Source organism: Mobula hypostoma, chromosome 6 (assembly GCF_963921235.1).
Source record: "Mobula hypostoma chromosome 6, sMobHyp1.1, whole genome shotgun sequence".
NCBI classification, from domain to species: Eukaryota; Metazoa; Chordata; class Chondrichthyes; order Myliobatiformes; family Myliobatidae; genus Mobula; species Mobula hypostoma.
In genome coordinates this window covers 35,726,580-35,746,791 of record NC_086102.1, presented here as the reverse complement: position 1 = coordinate 35,746,791, position 20,212 = coordinate 35,726,580, and the positions used below count along the sequence as shown (strand labels likewise).

The 20,212-nt window shown below is 41.1% G+C and overlaps 1 protein-coding gene across 1 annotated transcript; it reads right to left on the bottom strand.

Moving 5' to 3' along the window:
* Nucleotides 1–653: 653 nt before the first annotated feature.
* Nucleotides 654–16,942, bottom strand: LOC134347503 (NXPE family member 3-like). Its single transcript, XM_063049838.1, has 4 exons — nt 16,323–16,942; nt 12,147–12,220; nt 5,829–6,038; nt 654–1,198 (listed from the first exon to the last, which is right to left on the bottom strand). Exons 1-4 carry the CDS (start codon nt 16,925–16,927, stop codon nt 654–656), a joined length of 1,434 nt encoding a protein of 477 aa, XP_062905908.1. The 5' UTR covers nt 16,928–16,942.
* Between the last annotated feature and the right edge of the window lie 3,270 nt (nt 16,943–20,212).

Here is a 20,212-nt window from a genome sequence, read left to right as displayed (position 1 = left end):
CTTTATTCTTCATTCTGTTATTGTTTTACCTTGTATTACCTCAGTTTACTCTCTATTGAATTCATTTGTATGAAAGATGAGCTTTTTACTGCACCTTAGTACAGTGGCAATAATCCAATAATTCCAATTCCGATGAGACCTTGTGTGGTTTGGTGGTGAGGAGCATTCGTAAATATGTGGGGTCTTCAGTCATGTTTGGAATATGTCTACTAAAGGACAGAGCGTAAATGAAAAATACAAAGGGGCTACCCAATGATTGTGGGGTTGGGGGAGGGAGACTGGGAGATTACCTCTCATCATTTACCTTTAACCTCTTGCAACATTACTTCTGTAAACCCTGAACCCCACTTCCCAGCTCCCCCATTATATAAGTGTGAGAGCTCTGATCCAGTCTTGATAACGAAAGTCATTGGTTGAAAGTTAGTGATTGCAGCATTGAATTTATATAGAATTTATATAGATGTTATATCCCAGGGATTTATGATTTTGCAGCAGATCTTCAGGAGAAGCCCTATGGAAATAGCTGAACAATATGTTAATTTGAGGAAGCTAAGTTATGCTGGTATTACATTTTTTGGTGGTTTAAATGTTGATCATATTATTACTAGAACTTAATTGCAACATACAAACGTACTTAAAGCAGCACTTATTGCTCATAGAGGACACACATATGAAAGGAACACAGATACTTCATTCTTGATGATGATTTCTTTGGGGTGTATGTCATGCGGCAGATAATGGGCTATAGTCATCTCCCATGCATCCACAAATGCCACATTGATGCCCTCAAACATCCTTCTCATCACTAAATCAAGCTGATAGGAGAACCAGTCACTGTTATAGAGACTAACGTCTCGTGGAAGGCCCTGGACATTGGCTGTCTTTATTACAATTACTGTATCAGGACTTCTACCCAGCAAGCGTAGAACTGACCTCCGGATGTTCTGTAGTCGTCGGATGTAATGCTCTACCGGAAAAGTATTGAAATGGCACCAGATAGTGAAGGCTATAACTGTGTTCTTTCTTCCAGGAATGTCATCCAACTTGCTGGCAATGAATGGAAGGTTCAGAGTTGAAATGAATGGTATTCGAATTGGTATGGCATGGATATAATAATGCATGGTAATGTCATTTTCTATATCCACAATATTGTACGGGCCATATTTTTCCGTTACCATGGTAGTTACATTTTTGAGACCTAAAAACAGGAAATAAGCATTAGTATTATTGTTATTACCAAGTTGATACTGTAAATTGGACCTTGAATTAGTAGATAAATTCTGACAAAAACTGAGGCAGAGATAGGTATATTAGAGGCATTTCAGAAGCACATATAGCCACGTGAATGGTAGAAAAATGGAGTGCTACGTAGAAGAGAAGCATTAGATAAATTTTAGACTAGATTAAAATATTGTTTCAATATTGTGAACTGAAGGGCTTAGGATCAGATTTCTTCCCCATACTGATGTTTGGATTGAACAACAGCTGAACTACTTGAGCATGCCTGCATGCTTTTATGCATTGAGTGGTTGCCACATGATTGATTAGACACTTGCATTAAGAAGCAAGTATAGGGGTGTACCTAATAAAGTGGCCACTGAGTGTATTATTATCTTGGAATAATCATTGAGTCTGTAGTGCATCAACTCCAATACAACTATATTTCTTCAACTGTATAGAGATGAAAACTGCACTCTAAAGTCCTGCTGAACCTCTCATCACAGCGCTAAGCAGTATTGCATTGTGATGCACTGTCTCAATACTTTTATATTTGTGTGCTGTAGCACTTTCTTATTCGCAGTTATTTTGTAAATAACACTATTCTTTGCATTTCTGGTCAGATGCTAAATGCATTTCATTGGCTTTGTTTCTGTACTTGGCACAATGACAATGAAGTTGAATCTAATCTAATCTAATTTCAGCACTGATTTCTGCAGAACACCACTGATCACAGTCCTCCCTCAGAGTAACAAATCTCAACCTTCTGCCTTCTGTGGCTAAGCAAATTCTGAATCTAATCAACCAAAGTCAACATGAAAACAATACAATTTAATCCTTTGGATTAGTTGCTGATAAAAAGGGGAAAAAATTATCTGGGAGGTTGGGAGGGACAGGTTGTGTTCAGTTTTCATACAGTCCCATTGCACACAACCCTCTCTAACTGTGATAATGAGAAGTGTTAAAAATTACATTATTGTCTTGGAGCAAACAAACTCACTTGAACATTTATGATATCAATTAACTGCACTGTCTTGTAACGGGAATGCTAATTTTTGCTCTCACTGCACTTTTCTGCGAGTTAGGAGGTCAGTGATTGTTATTGTCGTTTTTTCCGCGAGTGAGGGGGTCGGAGATTGTTATTGTCACTGTATTTTTTTCTGAGTTGGGGATTGTGAATGCCATTTTTTCCTGCAGGGTTGGGATGGGGAATTTGATGCTATTGTTGCTATTTTTTCTCTGCAAGGGAGAGGTGGAGGATTTTGGGGTCTGTGAGTTCTGTTTCTTTTTTTGTGTGTGTAATACTTACAGAAGATTAGAACATGGGGAGGGAACAGGCTAGCAATAGAAAGATGAGATTAATTTGCAGGCAGATAAGATTAGTTTAGACTGGCATAATGCTCAACACAGGCACCAATGGCTAAATGGCCTATTTCTGGGCTGCACTGTTCAGAGGACATAGAACCGCAATATTGGTCTACAATATTGCGCCGATCTTTTAACATACTCCAAGATCATTCTAAGCCTTCCCTCCCACATTGCACTCCAGTTTTATTTCATCCAGGTACCTATTTAAGTGTCTTTTAAATGTCCCTAAGGTATCACTTCCAGCAGTGTGCGCCATGCCTCCGGTACCAACATCACATGACCATAATTCTCCAATCATTTGGTACTTCTCGTTAATGACTATTGCCCAGTAGCACTCACATCTACAGTGATGAAATGCTTTGAGAGGTTGGTCATGACTAGACTGAACTCCTGCCTCAGCAAGGACCTGGACCCATTGCAATTTGCCTATCGCCATAATAGGTCAATGGCAGATGCAATCTCAATAGCTCTCCACACAGCCTTAGACCACCTTGACAACACAAACACCTATGTCAGGATGCCGTTCATCGACTATAGCTCATCATTTAATACCATCATTCCCACAATCCTGATCGATAAGTTACAGAACCTGGGCCTCTGTACATCCCTCTGCAACTGGATCTTCGACTTCCAAACCAGAAGCCCACAATCTGTGCAGATTGGTGATAACATCTACTCCTCACTGATGATCAACACTGGTGCACCTCAGGGGTGTGTGCTTAGTCCACTGCTCTACTCTCTATACCCATGACTATGTGGCTAGGCATAGCTCAAATACTATCTGTAAATTTGCTGTTGATACAACCATTGTTGGTAGAATCTCAGGTGGTGACGAGAGGGCATACAGGAGTGAGATATGCCAACTAGTGGAGTGGTGTTGCAGCAACAACCTGGCACTCAATGTCAGTAAGATGAAAAAGCTGATTGTGGACTTCAGGAAGGGTAAGACGAAGGAACCCATACAAATCCTCATAGAGGGATCAGACGCGGAGACAGTGAGCAGCTTCAAGTTCCTGGGTGTCAAGATCTCTGAGGATCTAACCTTGTCCCAACGTATCGATGCAGTTATAAAGAAGGCAAGACAGCAACTATACTTCATTAGGAGTTTGAACAGATTTGGCATGTCAACAAATACACTCAAAAACTTCTATATTTGTACCATGGAGAGCATTCTGACAGGCTGCATCACCGTCTGGAATGGAGGGGCCACTGCACAGGACCGAAAGAAGCTGCAGATGGTTGTAAATTTAGTCGGCTCCTTCTTGGGTACTAGCCTACAAGGTACCCAGGACATCTTCAGGGAGTGGTGTCTCAGAAAGGCAGCGTCCATTATTAAGGACCTCCAGCACCCAGGGCATGCCCTTTTCTCACTGTTACCATCAGGAAGGAGGTACTGAAGCCTGAAGGCACATACTCAGTGATTCAGGAACAACTTCTTCCCCTCTGCCATCCGATTACTAAATGGATATTGAACCCTTGAACACTACCTCACTTTTTGATATATATTATTTCTGGTTTTTTTGCACAATTTTTAATCTATTCAGTACATGTATACTTTAATTAATTAATTAATTAATTAATTATATTTTTTTCTTGTATATTATTTATTGCATTGAACTGCTGCTGCCAAGTTAACAAATTTCACATATGTCGGTGATAATAAACCTGATTCTGATTCTGTGGCCAATGAGGATGCAAAGATCACTGCCAACAGCGCAGCAATCTCTTCCTTCACTTCTGATGGTAACCTGGGATATATCCTATCTGGCCCTATAGAGTTAGCTAACCTAATGTCTTTCAAAAGTTCCAGCACATCCTCTTTCTTAATGTTGACATGCTGCAGCATATTGGCCTGTGCTCATAAAGGTTAAGGCCCCTCTCCCTGGTGAATGCTGAAGCAAAGTATTCATTAAGGACCTTCCCTTCCTCATCCAGCTCCAGGTACGTGTTTCTTTTTATATCTCTGATTTGACACCACTGTCACTCTGGTCATCCCTCTGTTCCTAGAAGAATTATTTGGGGTTTTCCTTAATCTTACTCACAAAGGCCTTCACAGGTCCCCTTCTACCTCTCCTACGTCCCTTCTTAAGTTCCACCCTGGCTACCTTGCAATGCTCAAGAGAGTTGTCTGATCTTTGCTTCTTAAAGTAGTCTTCCTTCTTGCTCTTGAGCAGTTGTTCCACTTCTTCTCTTATCAACCATGATTTTCTATCCTACCATTGTTTTTCTGCCTCAATAGGGCAAAATTATCTTGAACTCCATGCAGGTACTCCTCAAACAACCTCCACGTTTCTGTTGTACATTTCGCTGAGAACATCTGTTCCCAATTTACGACCCCTTTTCCCACCAACGTTGTTGGTAACAATATGTATCATGACTTCGGGCTGCTCAGCTTTCCCCTTCGGAATGCCGTGGGCTTGATCTGAGATGTCCCTGACCTTGGAACCGGGAAGGCAACATGCCATCTAGGAGTCTCTTTCACATCCTGTCTGTTCTCCTAACTATTGAATCCCCATACAACTGCTCTCCTATTTCCCCTCTTCCCTTCTAAGCTGCAGAGCCAGACTCAGTGCTAGAGACCTGGTTACTGCAGATATCTCCAAATAGGTCATTCACATAGCAGTATCCAAAGCTTGCTATTAAGGGAATGGCCACAATGGTACTTTGCACTGTCTGCCTAATCCCGTTTCTTCTCAGGACAGCTACCCAGCTACCTGCCTCCTGCAACTTGGATGCAACTGTCTCCCTGCAGCTCCTATCTATCAGTTTCTCATTCTCTTGAATGAGCCAAACGTCATCGAGCTTCAGTTCCGGTTCCTTAATATAGTCTGCAAGGAGCAACATCCAGATGTACTTCCCGCCGATGTGGTCATCAGGGATACTAGAGGTCTCCCTGAATTCCCACGTAATGCAAAAGGAGCACAGCACTGCCCTGGCACCCATTCTTGCTGCTCTTCCCATGCAATAATAAAGAGACAAAAGAAAAACTTGTCTGAAACCTCACCCCCTCTCTGCTTGCCTCTTGAGCCAAAGCCTCAGTTCCCCACTCTAACACTGTCTACTCTTACAATGGCCGCTCCTCTTAAACCTAATTTATTTTCATTGGTCCTTGCCAAGTTCCCAATTGCCCAATCAATTTAAAACTGAACATGAAGTCCTTACTGGCACCACATTTAAAATCTCCCACATCTCGTGAAAAGCTACAGCTCCTGCCATCCAAAATATAAATTACTTAAACTAACCTGGCACATATTCTATCATAAACTGAAACCACTGGCGTATAGTAGAATCTCCAAACATGTGGACCCTTCTCCCACGAAGGCAGTTGATGATGCTTGCTGGAGTTTTGAAATGCTGAATGTTACAGCTGGTCGATGACCACAGGTCCTGGAAATAAAATCCTGACGGTGAAAGCAGAGGCTTTCCAGGAACACAATTTCCAAGACCTTTGCCTTAAAATCAAAGGAAAATGAGTCAGGCACACATTTCAAAACATTGTCTATATGTAAATGAGTACAGTACATTTCCAATTAAATAACCTTTGCTTTCTTGATAATGATGTATCGTATCTGGGCACAGAACTCATACATACAAAAAGTTGTATTCACAAAGTTGTTCAGTAATGACATTTTTCCGAAAACCAAGAAAATGATGACCAAAAAGTTCATTATTTTGACAAAATTTGTGCATCAAACGGATTAATTCCTGTGAAGAAAATGATGGCTAGGGAAAATTGGAAACCCTAATACATATATTTTCTTCTTCTAGATTGGCTATTATAGACCAGTGTTTCCCAAAGTGGGTGATATCACACTCTCTCAGGAGGGCAAGTTGGAAGTTTCTAAGGGGGCCAGAGTGGCATCTGGTAGCAAGGGGACAGCTGGGGAATTGCAAGCTTAATTTAAGAAATTAGTTACAAACATTTGATCCTCAGTCCCTCATTATTGATTACAATAATCATGTAATCACCTCATCTCTTGCTAACCCACTGTTCCTTAGACTTTGCTCGAAGTACATACAACATAGAAATTTACAGCCCCCAATGTTGTGCCGGCCATGTAACCTATTCTAGAAACTGCCTAGAATTTCTCTAGCACATAGCCCTCTCTTTTTCTAAGCACCATGTACCCATCTAAGAGGTTCTTAAAAGGCCCTATTGTATCCACCTCCACCACGGCCGCCGGCACTGAATTCCACATACTCATCACTCTCTGTGTGAAAAACTTACCCGTGACATCCCCTCGGTACCCACTTCCAAGCACCTTAAAACTATACCCCCTTATGTTAGCCATTTCAGCCCTGGGAAACAGCCTCTCGCTCTCCACATGATCAATGTCCCTCATCATTTTATACACCTCTATCAGGTCACCACTCATCCTCCGTCTCTCCAAGGAGAAAAGGCCAAGTACACTCAACCTATTTTCATAAGGTACTCCCTTCAATCCAGGCAACATCCTTGTAAATCTCCTCTGCACTCTCTCTGCAGTATCCACATCCTTCCTGTAGTGGGTGACCAGAACTGACACAGTTCTCCAAGTGGGTTCTGGCCAAGTGTGTTATAATTATTGAAAAATAATGTGACACTTCTGTATTTGGAATAGCATGAGAAATATGGACTGAAGAAATTGCATATTTCCAGTCCAGCCTGAGCACCATTGCCATTCAGCTAGTACAATTTCTGTACTCAAATCATACGGTGACACAATCCTTGTGAAATAGGATATGGCATTCAAAGGGGTAAAGGTCAGAATCTGCTCTTTCGAATGGTCTTGACCACATTTCTCTAGCCCATGGCCCAAATTGGTTATTGCTGTCCCACTTTATGTACCTTCAAGCAGAGAGACATGTTTTGCCTGAGCCATTATGACATCATAACTTTCCCCATTATTGATTGCAGTGCTTGAGGCTGGACTTAAACAATAGGTGATGGACTGTGGTCGTTAGTGCATAACGAAAACGGTAGAAGCAGATCAAATGAAAAAGTGTAGACAGTATAGTGTGGAGTATCTGAAATATGGTTTATGTAGCATCAAGCAACCTAAAGCAGCCGATGCGTCTGTTGTGTGAAAAAGATTTCTCGAATGAAGCAATGAAACCGTCCAGGCTCCTTGAATACTTGAAGAGAATACATACTGCTAAAGCAAACATGAACTTGGTGTATTTTTATTCACTTCATGAAAGCTATCAGAAAAGGAAAACACTTCAAAATACGTTTGCCAGCAATTCACCACAAAACAGTTATGGTTTGCGTGCTTCAACAACATTTCATTGCTAAATCTGGAAAGTGCCATACAATTGGAGAAGAACTGATTCTATCAGCAGTAAAGGAGGTTTTGAGTATGGCTTTGCATAAGTCATCAGACCGATTAATTAAGACCATTCTGCTCAGTCATAATAGATGAAATGTCTGAGAATGTGGAAGACATATTTGGCAACATATTGAGGACAATAGAATTTGCTCTGCACTTGGTTGAGCCAGGCAATGAACCTTTGCTTCATGAAAGATGAAGGCATTGTTCAAGAGTTGCTATTTGCTGGAGGACTAGAAACCGATATGGGGGGCAGGGAGTCAATATTTTGGGTTGTTGAGCAGTTTTTCTAAGAGAAGGACATTTCACTCACCAACACTCTTGCTTGTGCAACAGTCGGGACACCATCAATGACAGGACGCCACCGTGGGGTTATTACTTTCCTGAAAAAAGCTATACCTACCATACTTTCCATTCACTGTGTCATTCACAGGCAACATTTGTCATTGAAAAAAAACCCAAGTGATCAGCTGCAGAAATCATTAAATAGTGTTATCACAGCAATAAATAACATCAAGTCCCATGCTCTCAATTTTGACTATTTCGGGAGCTTTGTATTGAGAATGATGATCAGTTTGAATGCTTGATTGTTGCAGGTGGAAGTCAGATAGCACTCAAAAGGAAACTGCCCAAGACACTTCTATATGCTTTTTGAAACTGCAATAAAATTCTTTTCAGACTTGTCATAATTATCAAGTAAAGTCTAGTTTATTGGCATTTAACTATATTCACGTCTATAAATATATAACCATGTAATGTATATAGAACAGAGACGGTGTTTCTTCAAACCAGGGTGCAGAGCACAATAGTACCCATAACACATGATAACTTATGAAGGTGAGGGTTAAATCTACAGATGAATCACACAAAAATAACGACTAAAGTGTATTAATATTAAATATTGTAAGTTACTGAACAGATTAAGCAGTAACACTTCGAATATGTTGCCGCAGGGAGATCAGAAGCCTAATAGCCTGGGGGAAGAAACTGTTTCTCACCCTAACCGTTCTTGTTTTTATGCATCGTAGTCTCCTGCCTGGTGGTAGAAAGTCAAAGAGGATGCTGGGTGGAAGGGTGGGATCTTAATAATAACAGTATGCTGCTGCTCCTGACAAATGTCCCCAGTGGATGCTAGGGAGACCCCTATGATCCTCTCAGACGTTCTCACAGTCCTTTGTTCTGGTTTGATGCTTGACTGCTCCCAAACCAGATTGAGATGCAACTTGTCAGGATGCTCTCAAAGGTGCTCCTGTAAAACACAGTAAATATGGGGGGGGGAGCCTTGCTTGACTCAATCGTCTTAGGAAGTGGTGGCGCTGCTCTGCCTTCTTGTTCAGGGAGGTGGTATTAAGGGACCAGGTGTGGTCTTCCGTGATGTGAACTCCCAGGAACGGTGCACTTAACTCTCTTTGTGGAAGGCCATATATTCGCAGAGGGGGATTGTTTGTCCTGAAGTCCATAATGATTTCTTCTGTCCTCTCCACATTCAGGCTTAGGTTGTTCTTCTCACACCAATCCACCAGCCGCTCCTCTTCCTCTCTATGCTCTGTCTCATCATCATTCTTGATAAGGCCAATCACTGTTGTATCATCTGCAAACTTGATGACACGGTTTGAGCTGGACCCTGCGACACAGTCATGTGTCAGCAGTGTGAACAGCAGCAGGCTGAGCACACGGACTTCGGGAGCGACAGTGCTCAGTGTAATGGGACGAGAGATGTTGCTGCCCACACAGACTGACTGTGGCCCTACTGTTAAGAAGTCCAGTATTGAATTGTAGAGGAAGATGTTGAGACCCAGTGATGACAGTTTTCCCACCAGTTTCTGGGATATGATGGTGTTGAATGCTGAACTGAAACTGGCATATAAGGCCCTATTTTCCAGGTGGGACAGGACAGAGTGGAGGGCAGAGGCTATTGTGTCATCAGTGATTTCAACTTTTAGATTAGATTAGATTAGATTATGAGGACACGCGGTCCTCTTTTATAGTCATTTAGTAATGCATGCATTAAGAAATGATACAATGTTCCTTCAAAATGATATCACAGAAACACAAGACAAATCAAGACTGAAAATCTGACAAAAACCACATAATTATAACATATAGTTACAACAGTGCAAAGCAATACCATAATTTGATAAAGAACAGACCATGGGCACGGTAATAAAAGGTCTCAAAGTCTCTCAAAAGTCCCATCATCTCATGCAGACAGTAGAAGGAAGGAAAAAACTCTCCCTGCCATGAGCTTCCAGCGCTGCAAACTTGCCGATGCAGCACCCTGGAAGCACCTGACCACAGCCGACACTTAAGTCCGTCCGAAAATTTCGAGCCTCTGACCAGCCCTCCAACACAGAGCACCGAGCGCCATCTCTGCCAAGCGCTTCGACCCCGGCCCCGGCAACAGGCAATAGGGAAAGCCAAGGATCTGGGGACTTCCCCTCCGGAGATTCTCAATCGCACAGTAGCAACAGCAGCGAAGCCGGCATTTCAGAAGTTTCTCCAGATGTTCCTCCGTGCTTCTCACATCTATCTCCATCAAATCAGGATTGTGCACGGCCCCTACTTAACAAATACGATATCATTTCAGAGCGGTCACGCGCACTGTGTCGCGCCGCCATCTTCTCTTCCCCTCTTGAGCAATAAGCAAACCGGAGAGGGTCCAGTGTAGCCAGGAGAAAGACTTTAATGTTCTCCATGACCAGCCGGTCAAAGCATTTCATAGTGGTCGATGTTTATGTCACTGGACGACAGTCATTTAGCCAGGTTACTGTCTCCCTCTTTGACACTGGAACGATGGTTTCTACCTTGAAAACCAAGGGGACAATGGATTGTTCCAGAGAGATGCTGACTATATCCGTCAGCTGAACTGCACAGTCTTTCAGAACCTGACTTGCTATATTATCGGACCCCACAGCTTTGCAAAGTTTAATGAAATCAGTCTTCAATTGCAAGGAAATGATTAGTCATGAACGTTGGCCATCATGACCTTTTCCAGTTTCTGATCTTCTCAGAGTTGGAAGAGAAAGAAAGAATACCAGATGATGACCTTCAGGGTACTGTGCCCACCTGAGTGAGCTGTAGAAAGGCATGTCAGAGAAATTTCAGGATCTTCTCTCAACCCAAATTCCAGATTGCATAATAAATCCACTGCTGAACACTTTTAATGAGGAATTAACAAGAAGGATGAGGAATAACTGGTCTCACTGCAAAATGTTGTTGAGGCCCTGGTGAGTTGAAAGGGTAGGCAGCAAACAATACTTGGTGAGGTAAGTGCTGAAACATCTGGTTAATTGGATAGCAGACTATAGGAGTCTCATGTTTACTTCTGTAAGTTGTTGCTTGCGTGCTTACTCTCAGCACACCACGAGGGATTATTTTTGACCTTCCTTTTCAAATAAGCATATTATTCCGATATGATTACCACCATCATTCCTGACTCCACAGACACTGCTGCCGTGTTACTTACTTGACATTTTGCATCGGGCCAATACCAACATCAGTTAAAAATTGTTTAACTGTTGCCCTTCTGTTGTTTCTTCTTCTTCCCCAAAATAGTTTTTTTTGTTATGTAGTATCTGTGAAATCAAACTTAATAGTCACAGTTTGTCAGGAATGAAGATGAATCTGGTATGCATCAAGTATATCTATCATCCCATCAAATGAAACTTGGTGTACTTTCACTCAGTTGATGAATGAGAGAGATGGCTTTTGTATTGTGCATCTAGCATTTATATGGCATATGTTACCCCAACAGTTGACAGTTATCCCATTTTATTCACAGGCTTTGTGGGTAAAGCTGAAACTGTAGAAATGTGATTCACTGAGGAGTTCTAGCATCTACTACTTTTATTTTAAATGTTCGACATCTTTACTACTTTGCTTTTGTTATTTGATGAAATGTTGGACCTGGCTTTGCTGTCAAGATCTTTGCAACTACTGACATCTTAAAACTTATTTGAGGAAAAGAGTATTTTAAGAGAATCAAAGCCTTGAACACCATCTTCAAAATGATAAAATAGACCAAACTGCAGAAATTCCAAATTTTGTCATAAATCTCACATAGTACAGACACAGCAGGTGGTTTAGATGAGTGGTATAGTATTAATCACACAGATATAAAACGTATTTATGGAGTAAATTTTATTTGTTCATCATATCTAAACACTATTCAGACTAGTATCTATATATCTGACTCCTTTCTAATATATGAGGCTATATTATTAGCTATAGAAAAACTTGGATTTTTCTTACCTCTTTGAGCTGTAGCCCGTACTGTTACGTATCCTGGACCTTTGGGTAATATGGGCACTTTGATGTTGATCTTACTGAAAATGTAATATATTCTTGAATAATTAAGCCATGGTTCCTTCATAGAACATAGAACATAGAACAGTACAGCACAATACAGGCCGTTCGGCCCACATTGTTGTGCCGACCCTCAAACCCTGCCTCCCATATAACCCCCCACCTTAAATTCCTCCATATACCTGTCTAGTAGTCTCTTAAACTTCACTAGTGTATCTGCCTCCACCACTGACTCAGGCAGTGCATTCCACGCACCAACTACTCTCTGAGTAAAAAAACCTTCCTCTAATATCCCCCTTGAACTTCCCACCCCTTACCTTAAAGCCATGTCCTCTTGTATTAAGCACTGGTGCCCTGGGGAAGAGGTGCTGGTTATCCACTCTATCTACTCCTCTTAATATCTTCTCCCTTAATATCAACATGCTCCAGAACATCAACCTCACTCATATTGTCCTCAACATCATCAAGTTCCCTCTCATTAGTGAATACCGAAGAGAAGTATTCATTGAGGACCTCACTCATTTCCACGTCCTCCAGGCACATCTTCCCACCTTTATCTCTAATCGGTCCTACCTTCACTCCTGTCATCCTTTTGTTCTTCACATAATTGAAGAATGCCTTAGGGTTTTCCTTTACCCTACTTGCCAAGGCCTTCTCATGCCCCCTTCCTGCTCTTCTCAGCCCCTTCTTAAGCTCCTTTCTTGCTACTCTATATTCCTCAATAGACTCATCTGATTCCTGCTTCCTAAACCTCATGTATGCTGCCTTCTTCCACCTGACTAGATTTTCCACCTCACTTGTCACCCATGGTTCCTTCACCCCACCATGCTTTATCTTCCTCACTGGGAGAAATTTATCCCTAACATCCTGCAAGAGATCTCTAAACATCGTCCACATGTCCATAGTATATTTTCCTGCAAAAACATCATCCCCATTCACACCCACAAGTTCTAGCCTTATAGCCTTATAATTTGCCCTTCCCCAATTAAAAAAGTAAAATCAGTATGTTGTGTGATCTGGAGTTGGTGCTGTTCCCATGTAAGTATTTCTCTTTTTTTTCTTGGCACTGGAAGCAGGTTTGACATGTATTGCTGAAACAGCCTTGGGTATTTTGTTGATAATAGACACTGTAGACAGTGTACCCTGTAGCCTGTTGATGAAGGTTCATGCTATTTACAGCAGTTGACATTCAAGTTGACATTTTGTTCTGAATGGTGTTAAGTTTCTTATTTCATCATGTTCTTGAACTATGCTCTGTATATGTTTGAAAGGTTTTGGGGTTTCAACAGATGACTCAGTTGCCAAAGATACACTTAGATCCATGCTAACTATCTATATGGTCCAAGTCAGTCTCTCTTGAAGAACAAGGGTCTGGCATATAGTTAGGGATTGGTGACGACAATGCCTTTAATTGCCATGCGTAGGCAAAATCATTTTTGATGAAGATGGCTCTCAGTCTGGCATGCTTGCAGCTTAAACATTGTCATTTATCAGTCCTGTGGAAGAATATCTGTAAACCTGAATTCTTTATGAACTTGTAACTTTTGTAAAATGTAGTGTGAAGAAGATGGAATCTAAGAAATCCCAGATACTTTGCTGGTTTGCATGGGGAAACTTACAAGTGTGCTTGTGTTATATGGGAGGAAACTATTTTCTTTGATAACAGGCAATTTGTTTTATGGCAGAGGGAATGTTTTGATAACAGGGGAAATCAGCTTCTGAAGGTCATATCTGAGAATGAAATAAGGATGAACATAAGAGGAATGTAATGTTATGGAATGGAGCGACCTAATCATTTTCTTTGTAAAAAAAACTATAAAAGTGCTTTGGTTGAAACAGAAAGATTGGGGTAATTGGGGCAGCTGCTTAATTGGGCCAAAATATACTGGTCCTGATATGCTCCAATTAACTGGAATCTATTGGATTTCCATGTCAGTATGTTGTGTGATCAGGAAGTGGTGCAGTACCCATATAGGAGCAGAATTAGGCCATTTGGCCTGTTGAGTCCGCTCTGCCATTACATCATAGCTGTTTTATTATTCGTATGAACCCCGTACCCTTCAGCCTTCTCCCTGTAACCTTTGATCAACTAATCTACCTCCATTTTAAATATACCCAATGACTCAGCCTCCACAGTCGTCTGTGTAATGAATTCCACAGATTAACAGATGTGTGGACCAAGGATATGATGAAGCCTGGACCTGTGTGGTCCTGGACAAACTCAAAGTGGATATTGATTAACAGGTTAAAGATAAGTTTCTGCTAATTTTCAACACTTGTTGCTGACGATTGTATGTAAACTGATAGACTGATGATTAGTTAAATTAGATTTGCTCTTTTACTGAACATACTAGCACAGCTTTCTGCTGTGTCAGCTATATCCTGGGTATTGTACTGCATTGGAAAGTCTTGGCTAGAAATGTACCTAGTTCTGGAGTGCAGGTCTTTGGTACCACAGCTTTCAGTTTGTCAGGTGTCATGGTCCTGTAACCAGTTATCTCAATCGTTTCCTGATCTCAAATGAATTGAAGTGGCTTGATTGGTCTCTGTATTAGCATGGATCTCTAAAGGAAATGACTTAGCTATTTCAGCTGAATATGGTTGAGTGATTCAGCCTTGCCTTTAGCAAGCACATGCTGTGCTCCATCATTATTTAGGAGCAAAAGGTTTGACGAACATTTATGGATCCCTGCAAGATTTGGTGTTTGGACCTAGCTGATAATAGTCTATATCTATGATTTAGCTGAGGGAGCCAAACGTCTTTTTTTTTCCAAGTTTGCTCAGGATATAAAACCAGGTGAAAGTGTGAATGGGGAGGAGTAAATGAAACGTACGGAATTCTTATAGAATCAAGAAGGTAGGTGCTGATTGGTTGTGTTCTCTGAGGGATGAGTCTAAAACCATTGGTCACAATCTGGCAACTACAACCCCTGCTCCTAAATCACACCGTCATGTTCACACTCTAGTTTCTAATCCAGACTAACTTCTGTGCCTTTACAGCTTTCGGTTCAACACAGAAGAGCATTTGTACCATCATCTGAAAGAAAGTTGTAGGTGGTAGTCTAAAGGTGGTTTCCCTGCCCATGCATTGACTTAATGGATTTGGTATAACGCTGAAAATTCCCAGGTCAGCTCCCACCTATATGCTCAGCCCCTTCTTGTTGGTCTTTCCTGCTAAGAGGACAGAATATATGGTGGAATCTGGCACAGAATCTCCAAGCTTAATTATGCTTGACTATTTTGTGGAACAGTCCTCCCAACTTAAATGCTTACCCCAAGATATTAATGAGAAGTACTCTGCACATTCAACTTGGTTGTTGTGTCCTTGGTAGACACTAATTGGTGAATTTGGTTTAATTATTTCGCAGTTATGGTACAACTTTGTTGAGTCATTTAGGGTCCATTAGATTGCTGAGTCTGAAGATCAGGATGGAGAAGGATGATTGCATTCTGCCTAAAAAGTTTATTGGTCAACTAGTTCAGCTTTTGCAAAATAGGATTTATTGATAACTATGTTTAAAAGTCCAGGTTAATATTAGCTTCTAGAGTAAGGTTTAAGCTTACAGCTCTCTCTCAGTTATTAGTACAGGATTTCTGGATCACCAGTTGTGTAATTTAACCGCTGATCCATTGTAATTTACTGCATCCTAGAGTTCCCATACTGTTCTTTATGCGCATTTTATGGGCTTTAAGTGCTCTGACATGCCCCTATTATTAGATTTACTCACTTGATAGATGAAAAGAAAATCACTTAACTGGCAGCTCACTTTCTTGTGCTGATCTCAACCAAATGAACACTGCCAACCCTTTTCTCCCTTAAGTCCTGTCCTGCTCCTTTATCCATCCTTCCCCAACAGCTTCCTTTTACCTGTGGGGTGCTGCTTATTTTGTTAATGTACTATAACTCTTTCTCTTGCTGAATCTAATTCCTCTACTCACCAGCATCCTGCATTTTGCTCTCCTGTAAAGGAGCTCCGTGGAACTTAACTATATACTTCTCTTTCAGTCTAGGGAAGTATAACTCACAGAAGGACCTCACTTGTCAGTATCAATCAAATCTAATCAGAGGCTGCAATGTAAGAGAAATACAAATCATAAGAAAGAAAATCTTAAATGCCATGCCTTTGGAATAAGCGGCTTTCATTTTCTGTTATGAGATGCTTCTTATAACCTCCTATTCCGTGGTTGATGCGAGAAGAGCAAGGAAGTTTCCTTGGTTTGTAGCAGAACCAGGGCTCCCCAGTCCTGAGATCGGTGAAGTTGCAGAGTATTTTGTTCTGAGGCAGGCATAGGTTGCACACAGTGGTCTCTGAAATATTCATTAATTTAAAGGTACTTTGGAAATGTACTCGATCTGGTTGTTCCTCACGTAGCCGTTTTAGTACTTCGATCCCTTCACTGGGATGAACCAAGGAAACAGACACTTGGACTTTTCCTGGCCAGAATAAAGTAAAATTGATGTGATAAGTTCCATTTTGGTGATCTATAACCGTTCCTGCTGAACCGGCTTTCAACTCTGGAGTGTGGATCCGGGCTTGGAGATAGTCACCCCCGTAGTGCTTTGGATTTCCTTCAAAATCGTACATACGCAGCATCACCTGCAACTGATCTCCGACATAGAAAGTCTTTCCAGAATTTAAAATAACAAAATATGCACGTGATGGGTCACTGCTTTTCTGAAAACGTACAGCAGGGTTGGGAGGCTTTGGCCACTCAATCACTTCCATCAGAGCTGTACCTTCTGATCTTTCCTCAGGGGTGAAATTCTGATTCAGGTAGCCACAGTGAAATAGTCTATTTGTCCAGGACCTCCACTTGGTCTCTACTTTTTCCTTGTCTATAGGATAAGTCTGCAGATTTGCAGGATGTTCATTACACTGTGAAGAGGAACAAATCTTTTATAAGAAAATGTACAACCCACTGTTTTCCAATTCATACTCTCTTCCTGTGAAGAGGAATGCAACAAATAATTGCTCATGGCATAGGTATACTCTCTGGAATTTTTGACATTGGAAGTCCATATGTTGTTGTAATTTGAATATGAGAATTTGGTGACTTTGATAGTTCATGGTAGTTTACTGCCAGTTAGCTCTCCAAAGAGATTATTGCAATATTGAGTTCTAAAATGAGCACTTAATTTAACCAGTGGAGTGGTAACCCATACAAAATAATCTGTGTAGCTGGTGTTTACCTTGCACTCTCAATGTCACTACTGTCTCTTTTGTTTCTGGATTCTTCTAGGACTCTTGGAGATGCCAGTGAAAACCAACCCAAGGACCAGCAGTGATCAAATGAATGCAATATACCTTACCAAGAATATGGTAGCATAGTAGTTAAGACTGATGATGCTTTTGACATTTTATAACGAGCCTACCATTGGTATCCAATGTGTGTTATATTAAATTTTGTAAAACTTTGGATGAATTACTGGACAACTTAGCTCTTTCTCATCTTGTAGCATGTCAGATCTGTTACTGGGTAACGTTTGTGAAGTGTCTGTACATAGTAAACACTGTAGATCCATTGATGTCTGTTCATAACTACATGTCTGTTGGTTACATTGAGAGCTAGGTTGATGGATTCTTTCTTGGTGTCAACATTGAAACTTATTGTTTATACATGTAGACATTAATGTGCTTCTGTAAGCCTGTGGAATGTTGTGTCCAAAACATTTGTAGACTAATGGATGAACAGTGACCATTACAGTATCTAATTGATTTACAAGAGTGTACTGAACATTGTGTGGATGGATGCATGTGTTGTTTGAATGAAACAAACCTGACTGAGTTAATGGCATGAGGACAAAATATCAAAGAGTATGTCTGCCTCGTGAAGCTTATGAATATATTGGCTGCCTTTCCTGGCTTTATTGGACCGCAGCTAAGGGCCGGAAATTGCAATTGTCGACTTGGACCCAGGGATGGTTTCATGAGTGAGTTAGAATTCAGAATTCTCCCGACTGCAATGACAATCAAGTGGCGACTAAGAATCATGAGCCCTAAAATCTCTGTGGAAATCTTTGTGACTTATTATGTAGCATTTGTCATGGTTTATTTGGGCTTTCTAGTATTTAAGCTTAAGTTACTTTGCTGTGCTTGTATGTTTATTACCACCTCTCCTGGACATGTGAATAGCTTGGGGCTGGTTAATCTAGCCCATTGCACAAAGGGAGTGTTTACAGTGCCTCAAAAAAGTATTGGAAGATGAAGGCTGCTGAACACAGGAAGATCCTGGATAAAAACCTTTTCGCCTCTGCCAGAAAGCTTAAACTTGAGAGGAAGTTTGTCTTTCAGCAGGACAACAACCTAAAGCACACTGTCAGGTCAACAATTAAGAAAATTTAAATCCTAAAGTGGTCCAGTCAGAGTCTTGACCTTAACTCAATCGAACATCTCTGACAAGACTTCAAGTTTGCTGCCCACTGCCACTCCCCAACTAACCTGGTATTCTTTGAGTAATTTTGCAAGGAGGAATGGGCAAATCTTGCTCCATGTTGTGCAAGGCTAATAGAGACTTACCCGAAACGCCCACTGTCTGTAATAGCTATGAAAAATGGTTGAACTAATTACTGAGCAAAGGGGGAAGGATACTTTTGAACTGCTGACATTACAGTTTTTGAATTTTTATTGTTTCATGCTTTATAGTTTTCCCTGTTTTTTGGGCTATACTGTGAAAAAAGGAGCATGTGATTTCCAAATAAAAATTCTCAGATAAATTGCTCAAAATCCTTGGTTATAATACTGCACTCATTTATGTGAATAAAGGGTTGGAGTTGAATACTTTTACAAAGTAAGGTATTTCAGGTGTAAGAGGCAGTTAACGTGTAAATATCAGTGATTGGTAGGAGTCTAGTTGCCATTACAGAAAAGAACTAGGGGAAAGGCTGCATGCCTTCTCTGGTGAGAAATCTTGCCACGAGATTGTGTACGTCAATATTATAGGCATCTACTGTGGGGCAATTCTATGCATTGAGGCTAGGTAGCCCAAATTAAGCTCCCTTCCCCCCACCCCCACCCATGAAAACCATATGGAAAATAACACATGGCCAGAAGTACTAATTGCTGATCGCTAATAATTGAGATGAGATTTACCCCTTAATTTCAATCCCCATTCCCATTCCAACATGCTGGTCTATGACCTCCTCTACTGCCACAATGAGACTACTCTCAGGTTGGAGGAGCAACACCTCATATTCTGTCTGTGTAGTTTCCAACCTGACAACATAAATGTGCATTTCTCTAACTTCCCGTAACTTTGTCCCTGCTCTTCTCTCTTCTTCCATTCCCCATTCTGGCTTCCCTCTTGCCTCTCCTCTTCTCACCTGCCTATTACCTCCCTGTGGTGCCCCTCCACTCCTTTCTCCTATCCGATACCTTCTTCTTCAGCCCTCTATATTTTCCATCTATCAGCTCCCTGCTTCTCACTTCATACCCCCTTTCCTACCTACGTACCTGCCCCCTCACCTAGCTTCACCTATCTCTTTCTTGCCCCCTTCCCTTCCCTTCCCCCCACCTTCCTATACTGGCTTCTTCCCCCTTCCTTTCCAGTCCTGATGAAGGGTCTCAGCTCAAAATGTCATCTCTTTACTCCACTCCATAGATGCAGCCTGGCCAGCTGAGTTCCTTCAGCATCATGTATGAGTTGCTCCTGATTCACCCTTCAATATATTTCGCGATTATTTTCAAGGGTGGAACGTGTTGCGCAGCAGCTCTTTTAATTTTTTTTCACCAAAATGTCATACTCACTGACTAAAACAGAAAGTTGCAAATTTGTCCCCTTTTCCTGTTTCAACTTAAGCATTTTAAGTACTGATGTGGTTAGAAAATGAGCTTCACATTGTGCTTATGGTATTTGTATGCAACAAAATTTATCAGTGAGATAAAACAGGAAAATAACAAAATAATAGGAAAATAAATCATTTGATCCAATTCCAGAAATAGGAAGTTATATAGAAATTAATTTGACCACACAATAAATCAGATGTTACGATCTAGAATGATTGTGCAAGAATC